The 13,330-nt window shown below is 38.6% G+C and overlaps 1 protein-coding gene across 1 annotated transcript in view; it reads left to right on the top strand.

Annotated features, from left to right (window-relative positions):
• The window catches only part of LOC126092028 (NACHT domain- and WD repeat-containing protein 1), a 621,846-nt gene that overhangs the window by 553,555 nt on the left and 54,961 nt on the right, over nucleotides 1-13,330 (top strand). The window contains exons 18-20 of the mRNA XM_049907424.1: nucleotides 343-530; nucleotides 1,069-1,142; nucleotides 10,531-10,657. Coding sequence (XP_049763381.1) covers nucleotides 343-530; nucleotides 1,069-1,142; nucleotides 10,531-10,657 — 389 coding nt within the window. The remainder of the gene's footprint in view (nucleotides 1-342; nucleotides 531-1,068; nucleotides 1,143-10,530; nucleotides 10,658-13,330) is intronic.

Below are 13,330 nucleotides of genomic sequence, written 5' to 3'. Positions count from 1 at the left end.
ATATACAGTATAGCACATCAGATATTGGACAGGACAATGCAAATACATTTTCATGTTTCCAATAATGAATACATTTTTTCAGCTCTGATTTATAATTAAGTCACTAGCTAGAAAATTACAACTGAAAAAAATATGTTATTAGTTCTTTCAAATTAATGTGAATCCTGGATTAGAATATTGCAGTTAAAAACCTTACATTACCTGCTGTTTTACAGAAATTTTAATTAGATCAACAATCTTTCACAGAGGAGTAGGTCATCTTCCAAATAAAGTAGATAAAAATAAACAGAAACAGAACAAAATCTAATAGCTATCTCTGATATTTATTATGTACAATTGCAGTTCCATGGGCTCCAGCCTGTCTGTTCTGGGCTAGGCTCAACAAGTACATGGGACCTTTCTTGCGGTGGTCAGCTACAGCAGACTGCAGCACTGCTCAGTGGAATGATGAGATGCTTCTGCAGACAGCTGCAAAACGGTATTCACACAGGAGAAAGTGGGCTCATGAGACACTAGTCCAGTATTACCAGGTAATTTATTCATTTACTATAGAAATAAGTCAATGTAATAATCCCAATAAAACAACAATCAGTGTACTATGGTGGAGCTGAACTGATGAATTACCCAAAGCATCCAAGTTCTGGAAAAAAAAGAGAGATGGTGATTGACTTATTGTAAAGTATTATTTTCTTTATTTTTGTCTCAGTCACTTTTTTATGATATTAGAGACAGGGCACAAGCTCAGGCAGGGGAGACAAATTGACCGTGGTTTTTTGCCCCGTCTCAGAGGAACCCAGACAACATTTTCTGTAATTAATTTTGGGAAATCAGATGAGGATTGAAATTCTGTTTCACACATTTGTGAGTTCAAATTGTTTTGTAAGACAGATCTGTTTTTACAATCTGAGAAAAACTTAAGAGCCAAAGAAGAAGGTCCTTTCCAGAAATATTAATAAAATATGTCCCATGAATTGAATATAGTTATTAATTTTGTCACTCATTTTATAAATAACAAGAAATTGCATTAGAATTTTTGTCTATTTTATTAAAATTCTTTTTTTCCAATAGGGCATTTGGTCAGAGAAGGAAAATCCACAGCTGGTTGCACATCTTTTAACACAACCTAATAATAGTGATGGATGGTAAGTCATCTAAAAGTAAAATATTTAATGCTTCTAAAGAAAATAAAAAAGTTTTATAGTTTGCATATAAATTTGTCTTACATTGCATGTGAGATATTTTATATGGAGTTTCCATTCTAAAAACAAATTGTGAATTTCTGAGTGTTGCCAATGAAAAGCTGAACGATTTTTTGTATATTTAAATTATTATATTCTGCTACTTACAACTCTCAAACATGTAATGTGCTACTGTGCCACTTTAATGACTGGCTTTGACTTTGGAGTAGAGGGGATGCTCTAGTTTGTATTACAGATAAAATGATAGAAACTCATAATTTATTTCAGGAATGCCTTTGTCCAGTATTTTCATTCCTTTTCCTGCTTGTAGTGAAAATGGTTAATTTTAAACATTAATGTAGAAGTCGCACTTGACAAAGGGATCTTCAGCTAACAGGAAGTATTTCTGGCATAAAAGTTCCCTCTCATATTTTGTCTGTAAGTGACTCTTGTAATCAAAATTTGTACCACGTTTCCCTTTACACAAATACAGATAATTTTATCTTTTACTGCATAAATAACATTCACATCTCAATAACCTTCTCTTTACTCAGTGTCATATGGAATTGTCTATACACACAGTCTCTCAATTGTCTAATATCCAATGAATACTCTCCCTTATTATGCTCTGTGGGTATGATATGTTTTCTACAGTTTGCCCCTTAGTTTATGTTAGTGCCAGTGATTAAAAAAATCCCATAATTTACCAACAGAATTTTCACACCTTTTAAATATCTTAACCTCGAATTAGCAAAACAAAATTGTGTTTAATTTGCACCACAACTTAACACCCCAGATCTCTCACGAGCTTGAGTCATGTAATATTGAATAAATTTTCTTCTCTCCAAATCTTTCAATTTAAATTGTTTTTTTTTTTTTTATCTCCAGAATGAGGCTTTTACTCTGCAGCAGAGTGTGTGCTCTTTAGAATCTTCCTGGCAGATGAAAACTGTGCTCGACCGTGACTCAAATTCATGTCCTTAACTTCTACAGGCAATGTTCTTGCCATCTGAGCTACACGGATACGACTTGCTATCCATCCTCACAGCTCCATACAGCTAATCATCTTGATTTATTTTACCTTGCTTCCTCTTAAACTGTACCAAATCAACAATAAAAATTTTGATGTGTTTTTCAGGAACTATTTTACTTCAGTTCAACTGAGGTTTCTCCCTCCTCCCTTTCTTTGTGTCTCTTCCTTTTCCTTTTGCAAGATTTTGCCTTATTATCTTTCCTGTTTTTGTTTGGGACCCATTGGCCCATAGAGGTTCTTGTGTCAGGTATTTTGTGGTTCCCATAATTAAAAATGTATAATCAGTATTAATATTTCTATATGCAGATTTTACACATTTTTTGAAGTACAGAATATCCTGCCTCACATAGCCTACCTCATTTTCATTCTCCACTAACTCATGACATAAATACAGCTGTTAATATGACAAGTACTTATGTTTTGGAGGAATGAGATGGGAACCTCACAACTCTTATATTAAGACCTACTCAGTGTTCTCTTATCCCTAACTTCATTATTGTAAACATTGTCATATTCTTTGTCCTCATTTACTCAAATGTATCTAACTGCTTGCCATGAATTTATTATTCTTAGGGACAGGAAAACTTCACAAAACCGACACTGGAGATAATATAACCAGTTTTTACAACATGTTATAAAATTTGACATTTTCCCATATAAAAGTGTTATAAATCTGAGGATGTCCATTTACTAATATTTGTAACTGATAGTTATTGAATATTGAAATTATATTGAAATTGGCTTTTGGATTTTTTGGTATCAGATTGTTTGCTGGTGGCACTCCTATAGGAAAAGTGGCACCACCAGTGTAGATTGTGTCAACTTCTACACTGGTCAGCAGCTGCACTGGTGGTGCCACTGCTCCCCTAGGATTGCCACGGCAGTGTGCATTGACACCATCTATGGCAGCATGATTTAATTGCTGACCAATCAAAGGTTGTCCATGGGCTGTACAAGACCACCATAGCACCATAGCAACAGCCACCAAGACATTCAGACGCTGCTGACAGAGGTGACAGTGGTAATCATTGAAATCTTTAAGTTTTTCCCTAAATTGATGCAACAAGAAGTCCAAGAATACTTATACAAGACTTTTGTTGTGAAAAATTTCCGTCTTCTAAAGCACCATATTTGGTGGTTTTTGTATTTGTATTTGTGTGCTACCTTCAAGCCATTTTTTGTATGCTCTGTTGCACAAAGTAACACCAAAACTTGTAAACAAGTAACACCTAAATTGGTCATAAAATAAAACAATTTTCCCCACCCCTACTTATTCTGCATTTCTAATTCTTGTCTTACCAGCTTATTTAAATTCAGTAACTTCCTTAATGCCATCATCTCATGGGAAATCATTTTTTGCTACATAACTATCAACAAAAGCTTTCATTCTTATTAATTTCCCTGTACACTTCACTCTGTTCTATAAAAATGGTCCTCACTTAACCTGTTTTATTCACTGCTTATCTACTCTGATTACATCTTCCTTCAAATTATAGTTATTAATTTTTCTTGACAGTTACTCAATTAGTACAGTCAAGTTATATTTGATAATTTTTTTCGCAGTTTGATCTGTTTTTTCTTTTACTCTCTCTCCCCCCCCCCCCCATCCCCCCCCCCAACCCCCCCACCCCTCAATACATAAGCTGTGTGAAAAGCCCCTTCGTCTCTATAGTGCTTTTAAGAGATGGGAAAGCAAAAGCTTCTAATATCATTTAAAAAAACATGTTTCTCATCTGTGAAAACTTTTTCAAATCAGTATTTCAGAAGTTGGTAGCATTATTAAAAAGAAAAAAATGGAGAGTAAAGTTGAAATCCTCTTCACTAATGCCGTTATTTACTCTCAACAACATGGCCAAATCTCTGTGATGAATTATTTACAAAATAAATAAAAATATTTAAACAGTAATATTCAAGCCAAGGAAAAAATTCGGTGCTTTTACCATATTCCTTCATCCACTGAAAGAGAAAATCGTTGAAAAGTATAATTTTTCTCAGCGTGTTGCTTTCCTTTTCTTGGCAGCCTTGGAGAAACTATAAATTAAAAACACTTCCTACTAACCATATTGGCAATCTTATTTCATTGTATTGAATCAAAATAAATAAATAAATAAACTCTGAAGCAATTTTCACAGCACTTCACCATTGCTATTCAGTGCGCTGCGAAATTTTTCTCCATGCTTCTCATACTTTGCAGATATCCAGAGACTTTTCATAGTGCTTGTACAGAGTCCATGCCTTCTTCTCTTCATCTCTACTTCTGTGTTTGTCTGATTTGATTTGATTTGATTTATTTCGAGTTCCATAGGTCCAACTGTGTTGGATACACAAGGACGTGGAACGAGTCAGTACACCTCATCCCAAATGACAACCTTCAATAAGCTCATAGTTGAGGCATTGAGTGATCAGTGTGCACATATATTAGACTGAAAACAGTGCTAAACTTTCAGATAGTGTGGTCACCTGACTGTGAAGGTGCACTGCCATGAAAGTTTAGCATTTTTGTTGTATGTGTATTCTGTAGTTATATTTGAAGAAGAACAGTGTCCAAATGCTTAGCAATGTTTTCAATCTTGTTTGTTCATTTGTTGACCTCTACACACTTAAAATACAGAATTAGTTGTTACCTCAATGTATTCCATTATTTATGGTCCACCAAGGACTTTACTTTAATGTAAAGACTTAGATAAAAATTGACGGAATGCCTTTATCATGTACTACTGTAGTTTCTTAATAAATTTAACAATAAACAATTTATCTCTGAAATAGTACAGAATTATCAGCATCGTTCATTCATTCTCTCATTCATTCAGTCAATTCCATGTTCAGTCAGTGCTGTGTGTGCATGTAGCTCATTCATTCTTCTTCTCACATTGGCTTCTGTTTATATGTGAATCAGTGCAGTTCCATTCCAATGGAAACTTTCAGTAGCACTGCAACATGAAATGTAGATACAAAATCTGCCACAATGTATTAGTCCCATAGAACAGTTACTTGTTGTTGTTGTTGTGGTCTTCAGTCCTGAGACTGGCTTGATGCAGCTCTCCATGCTACTCTATCCTGTGCAAGCTTCTTCATCTCCCAGTACCTACTGCAACCTACATCCTTCTGAATCTGCTTAGTGTATTCATCTCTTGGTCTCCCCCTACGATTTTTACCCTCCACGCTGCCCTCCAATACTAAATTGGTGATCCCTTTATGCCTCAGAACATATCCTACCAACCGATCCCTTCTTCTGGTCAAGTTGTGCCACAAACTTCTCTTCTCCCCAATCCTATTCAATACTTCCTCATTAGTTACGTGATCTACCCATCTAATCTTCAGCACTCTTCTGTAGCACCACATTTCGAAAGCTTCTATTCTCTTCTTGTCCAAACTATTTACCTTCCATGTTTCACTTCCATACATGGCTACACTCCATACAAATACTTTCAGAAATGACTTCCTGACACTTAAATCTATACTCGATGTTAACAAATTTCTCTTCTTCAGAAACGCTTTCCTTGCCATTGCCAGTCTACATTTTATATCCTCTCTACTTCGACCATCATCAGTTATTTTGCTCCCCAAATAGCAAAACTCCTTTACTACTTTAAGTGTCTCATTTTCTAATCTAATACCCTCAGCATCACCTGACTTAATTCGACTACATTCCTTTATCTTAGTTTTGCTTTTGTTGATGTTCATCTTATATCCTCCCTTCAAGACACCATCCATTCCGTTCAACTGCTCTTCCAAGTCCTTTGCTGTCTCTGACAGAATTACAATGTCATCGTCGAACCTCAAAGTTTTTATTTCTTCTCCATGGATTTTAATACCTACTCCAAATTTTTCTTTTGTTTCCTTTACTGCTTGCTCAATATACAGATTGAATAACATTGGGGATAGGCTACAACCCTGTCTTACTCCCTTCCCAACCACTGCTTCCCTTTCATGCCCCTCGACTCTTATAACTGCCATCTGGTTTCTGTACAAATCAGTTACTTAGCAAACCTTAATAATAAATAGTTTACCTCAGAAATATTTACATCATCACTATCAGTCTTTTATCCACTGTCCATGTTCATTGAGATGAACACTGCCAGTACTGCATTTCTGCAGGCGGAATATGTGGTGTAGGTTACATTACGTGGAATGGGTAGAGTGGCAGACATGCATGAGGCAGGGAGAGGGAGAGGGAGTGGGGTGGGTCACTAGCAGCTCAGAGGAAGGCAGCCAGTTTGTTGACTGGAATTGCAGGAGGGTTGGCACAGTTGTCAGAGCTGGTGGGGAGTGGTCCACACTGAATGGACAGAGGGTGGGAATATTGTTGGGAGAGGGGTGGGTACAATGGATCACCAGAGCATGAGAGGAGAATGTCTTGTAAGGATAATGCCCATGTGCATAGGTCAGAGAAGCTGGTGGTGGAGGGAAGGATCCAGATGTCCCAGGTTGTGATGCAGCCACTGAAATTGAGCATGCTATGCATATTTTGCCACCAGGAGGTCAACTTTGTTCTTGGCAACAGTTTCGTATGGCTATTCAACCTAGTGGACAGCTCATTGGTAGTCATTCCAACATGGGATATGATCTCTGTGGCAAGGGTTGCTAATGGCATAGGGGTGAGGATGTTGTGTAGGATGGTTTGGTGATGGGACACCACTTTAGGAGGGGTAGGAAGGTTCTTGGGTATGATGCCTCTCACGTCAGGGCACGATGAGGGATAATCAAAGCTCTAATGTTGGATATGGTTTTTATGCTGGGGAGGGGGGGGGGGCAGGGGGGCACCCCTTTGTAGCTGACTCGTTCTGTTGGTGGTGGGACGATTGGGGCATGCATGAAGATATGACACAGGAAATTTGTTTGTGGACCAGATTTGGGGGGTAGTGTCTGTCTGTGAAAGCCTTTATGAGACCTTCAGCATACTGGTCAAGATAGTTCTCATCACTGCAGGGACATCAGCCCCATGTGGCCAGACTGTATGAGAGGGATTTTTTGCTGTGAAAGGGATGGAGGTGTCAAAATGCAGGTGGTGAGGTGGTGGTTAGTGGGTTTAACCTGGACAAAGGTGTGAGTGGAGTCATCAGAGAGGTGAAGTTCGGTGCCAGGGGATCACATATTGGTTGAAGACCTGAGTTCAGATCATGAAGATATTATCAGTGAACCTAAACCAGACTAGGGGTTAGGATTTTTGGTAGACTAGGAAGGTTACTTCTAGATGCCACATAAATAGGTCAGTGTAGGAAGGTATTATGCCCTATGCCATGGCACAGTCATGGGCATCTGAATGGCTCCCTCCTGTGCCATCCTGTTTGTGGGCCATCTAGAGGAAACTTTCCTGAACTCCCAAACCATTGTCTGGTCCAGGTGCACTGATGATTTCTCCATGATCTAGACTCAGAGACAAGACACCCTATCCTCATTTCTTCACATTATCAACATCCTCTTTTCCATCTACTTTACCTGGTTCTTCTCAACCGACGTGCAACATTCTTCGAGATTGGCCTCTGCCTTTCCAATGGCTCCATCTGCAAACCTGTCCACATTAAACCCATTAACCACCACCTCACCACCTGCATTTTGATAGCTGCCATCCCTTTCATGCAAGAAAATCCCACTCACACAGTATAGCTACCTATGGAGGATATACATACAGCAACCATAACTATCTTTCCCAGTGTGATGAGGGATTCATGAAGGCCTTCACAAAAAGACTCTACCACCAAACCTCATCCACAAACAGATTTTCCATGCCATATCCTGAAAAACACCCCAGTCATAAGACCACAATGAGTCAACTACAAAAGGGAGCCCCCTCCCATCAGCCAATATCACCCTGGACTGGAACAACTGAACCATATCCATTGTCATTGTTAGGGCTTTGATTATTTTTCATCATGCCCTGAAATGAGAGACATCCTACCCAAGATTTTCCCACTCCTCCTAAAGTGGTGTTCCATTACTCACCCAACTTACACAACCCTTGCCACAGGGATCACATCCCTGTGAAGATGCACGTGCAAGACCTACCCAATCCACCCACCCAGCACACCCTACTCCAGTCTGTTACAGGGCTATCATACCCCATCAGAGACTGGGCCACCTGTGAAAGCAGCCTTCTTATATACCAGCTCTGCTGCAAACACTGCACAGTTGTTTATGCTGGAATGACTACCAACCAGCTGTCCACTAGGTTGAATGCCCATCACCAAACTGTTGCCAAGAACAGCCACCCCTCCCACCCACATTCCTAGCTGGCAAATGTGCTGCCTCCCTCTGAGCTGCTAGCCATCCACTCACACTCCATCTCCCTGCCTTGTGCATGTCTTCACATTTCACCCACCCCACCCGGCACAAACCCCACCGCAACATAGTCCACCTGCTGAAATGCATTACTGGCAGTTTTTGTCCAGCCAGCACCACGTAGGGGCACGGGTGTGTGTATGTGTGTTTGTGTGCTTTACTCTAGCCCAAAAAAGGATTACTCAGAAAGCTAGCAAATTTTCTAATTTTGTGTCTGTTCCTGTTGGTGACTCATTGATTCTACCTTTCAGTGAATAGTCTCCATTAACACAAAAGTATTATAACCTTAAGTGACACCACTCAAAATGTCATGTCGCTGCTACTCACCTGTCATTTTGCCACATAGCCTACGTTCCATGTTCGGCTCCATCACGTATATTGTTATCTTTGATTGTCAGAGCACATCTTCAGTATTTGAACCAAAATGTAAATGGTCTTTTGCTACTCATTTACTTTTTAATCTGTTTTTACATTGTATTAGTCATCCATAGTAAATGCACACAAGTAATACAAGATATAATAACAAAAAATACTATTAGAAAATTAACTGAATTCAGCTAATTCATATGACAACGTATGTTCATTAACACCAAGAGGATTAATATTAAAACAAATTGTTAACATCCATTGCAAACAAACCTCATTTTCTGTTATTCCAACTGCAAGCCAAAGTTAAAATTATCGCACACCAGTGCTGACGAAACTTTTATTTCTTTTTTATTTTTTTTTTATTTTTTTTATTTACTAAGATGGACTGTCCGAAAGAACAAATACCATCTTAGTAAATATATAGTTAAGGCTCACCGGCCACTTGACCCTCTTCTTCTTCTATGCAAATGCACAAGCAGTGCCCGAACTCTGAGTATAATGGGCTGGGGCGCTACAAATGTAGTGTGGGACAATACGTTGAGTGGGTTTCACGGGAGGCGTGCCAGAGAGAAATCCCTGCAGTCGCGCTATCCTCTGTGTCCTCGGTGGCTCAGATGGATAGAGTGTCTGCCATGTAAGCAGGAGATTCCAGATTCGAGTCCCAGTCGGGGCACACATTTTCATCTGTCCCCGTTGACACCTGTAAGCAGCTAAGGGTGTTCATTTCATTGTAAAACTATTTCAGTTTACAAGACTCAAATGCTGGACATTTTAATAATGAGCTGTATGACAGAATTTCACAATAAACACAGACTAAAGTTTTGGAAAAAAATGACATTTTGTCTATGGAGTGCGTGATTGATTATTTTGTAAAAAGTTTTTTATTTGTTTATAGATGCAATCACATTTATGACACATTCATAATCGGTTTCTGCCATACAATGACCATCTTCAGATTCTAAAGGCGGCATACACTGAACACAGGTTCATGGCCGGCCGAAGTGGCCGCGCGGTTCTGGCGCTGCAGTCTGGAACCGCGAGACCGCTACGGTCGCAGGTTCGAATCCTGCCTCGGGCATGGATGTGTGTGATGTCCTTAGGTTAGTTAGGTTTAACTAGTTCTAAGTTCTAGGGGACTAATGACCTCAGCAGTTGAGTCCCATAGTGCTCAGAGCCATTTGAACAGGTTCATGCGTTGTCATTTTTACAGACTAAAGTTTCAGGAATTTGATGGTTTGACATGAGGAACAGACTAGAAACAACATTCAGTCAAAAACATAATTGAGTTTGAGAGATCATCAAGTAATGTTAATAATGTAATAATAGTAATAACAATATTAATTTTCCAGTGCATTCCGTTGTATGTGAAAGTATAATAAAGAAAACAAGTGTAATATGGGAGAAGAGGGAGAGCAGAGGAGATAAATGTTTCCAAGTAAGAGAAGAAAAGGACACTTTCAGGAATAAAACTAAGACATTAAAAATGCAAAGCTGAGGTTGTATGAGTGCTAGTGATGAGAGAAATTCAACAAAGCACCCAAGTTGAAAGTAGTTTATTTCTACGTATAAGGGCAAGCAGCATAATATTCAATTAAGATTTGGTGACTGTTGTATGCAAACATTTCCAAATGTAATTTTTATCTCACTTTGTCATTTTTTCCATTTTCACAGCTATAATGATCGGAAATTGGAGGAATTACCATATCAGCTGTACAAAGTGAAAGGTTCCATAAAGGAAGAATTCTTATTAAATGATAAATGGCTTTATGACAAACTGTGTGGTTCTGACGTTCATCAGGTAGGAACATATTTCGAATGTATTTAAAATTGTATATTGCAGGAATAGAGAAGCTAGGCTTTTGTCGTAAGAAATACTTGTTATGAAATAATCCAGATAAGAAGCAGTTTCGCCTCATTCTCCATAAAAAAAATTTCTTGAAATGTATGTGATTTCTGTGCTATAAAGGAATCCAAGAGTTGTCATTGTGAGTCCAAGAATTCCACATTGTGTCAACAACATGAACTTTCACAAAAATTTTATCATAATTTTACATAAAACCAGTACATATGTTGAAATGCTTTATAAGAACAATGGCACAGGCAAACATCAAAGTTTTAATTTCCTCTTGCTGAATTTCAGTTTGCTTTCCAAATTTCTCTTAGGCTTCTTCATAACTTCCTAAATGTACAGATTGAATAGCATTATGGATACATCACAGATTTGTCTCAGTCCTTCCTCAACTACTGATTCCATTTCATGTTCTCACAACTTGCAGGCTAGTTTCTATACCTTTTGCACCCTGTATTTTATTCTATATACCTTCAGAATTTCAAAAGCTTTCTCTAAATTTACAAATTGTATAAACATACATTTGTCTTCCTTCAGTATATCATCCAAAATAAGTGATAGTGCCAGTATTCCCTCGTGTGTTTCTAAATTTCTCTGGAACCTAGCCTAATCTTCCCTGATGTTGGCTATTATCAATTTTTTTCATTTTCCATAAATAATTCATGTCTGAATTTTGTGGATATGATTTATTAAACTAATGATTCAGTAATATGCACATTTGTTAGTACCTGCCGTCTTTGCATTTGGAATCATTACATTCTTCTTAAAATCTGATGGTATTTCTCATGTCCCATATATCTTGGGTATGAGATGGAATGGCTGGCTCTCCCATTAATGTCATAATTCTGAAAGAATGACATCTAGTCTAAATGCCATGTTTCAACTTAGCTCTTTCAGTGCTCTATCAAATTCTTTTCTCATTATGACACCACTCATCTCTTCATCATCTGTTTCCATTTATATCTCCATAATATTGTTTTGATATTTCTGCTTTGTATAGTCTTTTTATATACCAGGAAGTTATAATTAAACTTTCCCTATTTAATACATTATAACACAGAAACTAATTACGGTATTAGTACCAAACTTCATAGCATTAATGTCAAGGACATGAGGAAGAGAAATAATGCAGAATCAGTTCAATGAAACACTTTTAATGTGCTGCTATGGTACATCATACCACTACATACCAGTACCATTACAGCTACAAAAGGGGCTCAATATGATGCCCATCAGTGTTCAGAAGAGTCTGAATGTGCAGGATTACATTCTGCACAGCAGAATGAAGCATGTCCGTAGGTATGCTGACTACCCCTCTTGACATGCTGCACTTCAGATCGGTACATGTGTGAATGTTCCCCTGGTAAACCCTGCCCTTCAGGTAGCCCCACAACCAGAAATCACAGGGAGTGATTGTGCCGGCCAAGCATTTGGAAACTATCAGCTGATAATTCAGTCATTTTCAAATGTGTTTTGGAGAAGCAGGTGAACTTCATGAGCGATGCCCCATCTTGCGTGAAAACTGTTGAGTTCAATGTGTCTCTCTCCTGTAGGGTGAGTATGACATGCTGGCAAAGCATATCACAGTAATGCTGGCCAATCACACTGCACTCTTTTGTCCTTGAGGGCCACCCTGTCCATAGGATAGTCCAGGGCCAGCCCTCATCAATTTCAATCCTTGCGAGAAAGTGGAGAGTGAAGTCAACATGTCATTGTGCATCCTGTAGTGCAAGCTGCTCTACAATATGGATCTTGTACAGATAACATTTGAGAATTGTTCGAAGCACATTCTGTGCAGTGGACCATGGAATGTTCAACTGTTGTGACAGCATGCACACTGCCTGACAATCGGGAATTCCATGCAGCATTGTCTGCCATAGCAATAGCGATTTCATCAACCACCTGTGGCGCAGTCAGTCATCAACCTCTTCCCAAAGCGACACCCAGTTCTCCAGTTGATTTGAACTCCTTCAACATGCTCCACATAGCAGGTGGAGAAAGAGGACCCTTCTGTAATCCTTTCAGCTGGCAATATTCTTGAAGTGCAGCTGCAGCATTATTGTTGTTTTGATAATAGAGCTTTACCAATAATGCCCTGCTCCTTTCATCCAAGCTCATGTTGACACATTAACATGTGCACTGCAACTGGTCAGATGTGTGAGACTATGAATTACGATGAGTGATCACGGTACCTGGTGGCCATAGTTGGAACTAGATGATGGCGCCATGATACATGGAAATCATGCACTTCATACTCTGGGCATTAACGCTACCAAGTTTGGAACTCGTAAGGTAATTAGTTTCCCTGTTACAATGTGTCAAACAGGAAAGTTTAATTATAACCACCTGGTATATAACTTCCAACCTTCAGCCTTCCCTTATTTGCTTAGTACTGGCTTGCCATCTGAGGTCTTAACATTTCAAACAGATGCTTCTCTCTTCTCCACAGGTCTCCTTAATTATTCTATAGGTGGCGTCCATCTTTCATGTAATCATGTATGCTTCTAGCTTGCATTTTGTCTCTGGCCATTTCTGCTTTGCCATTTGAACTTGCCCTCAATCTCACTTTTTTTTATATCTGTATTCCCTTTTGCCTGCTTCATTTGCTCAATTTTTATACTT

The sequence above is a fragment of the Schistocerca cancellata genome, chromosome 7 (assembly GCF_023864275.1).
Source record: "Schistocerca cancellata isolate TAMUIC-IGC-003103 chromosome 7, iqSchCanc2.1, whole genome shotgun sequence".
NCBI lineage: Eukaryota > Metazoa > Arthropoda > Insecta > Orthoptera > Acrididae > Schistocerca > Schistocerca cancellata.
This window is presented reverse-complemented; position numbering and strand designations above follow the sequence as displayed.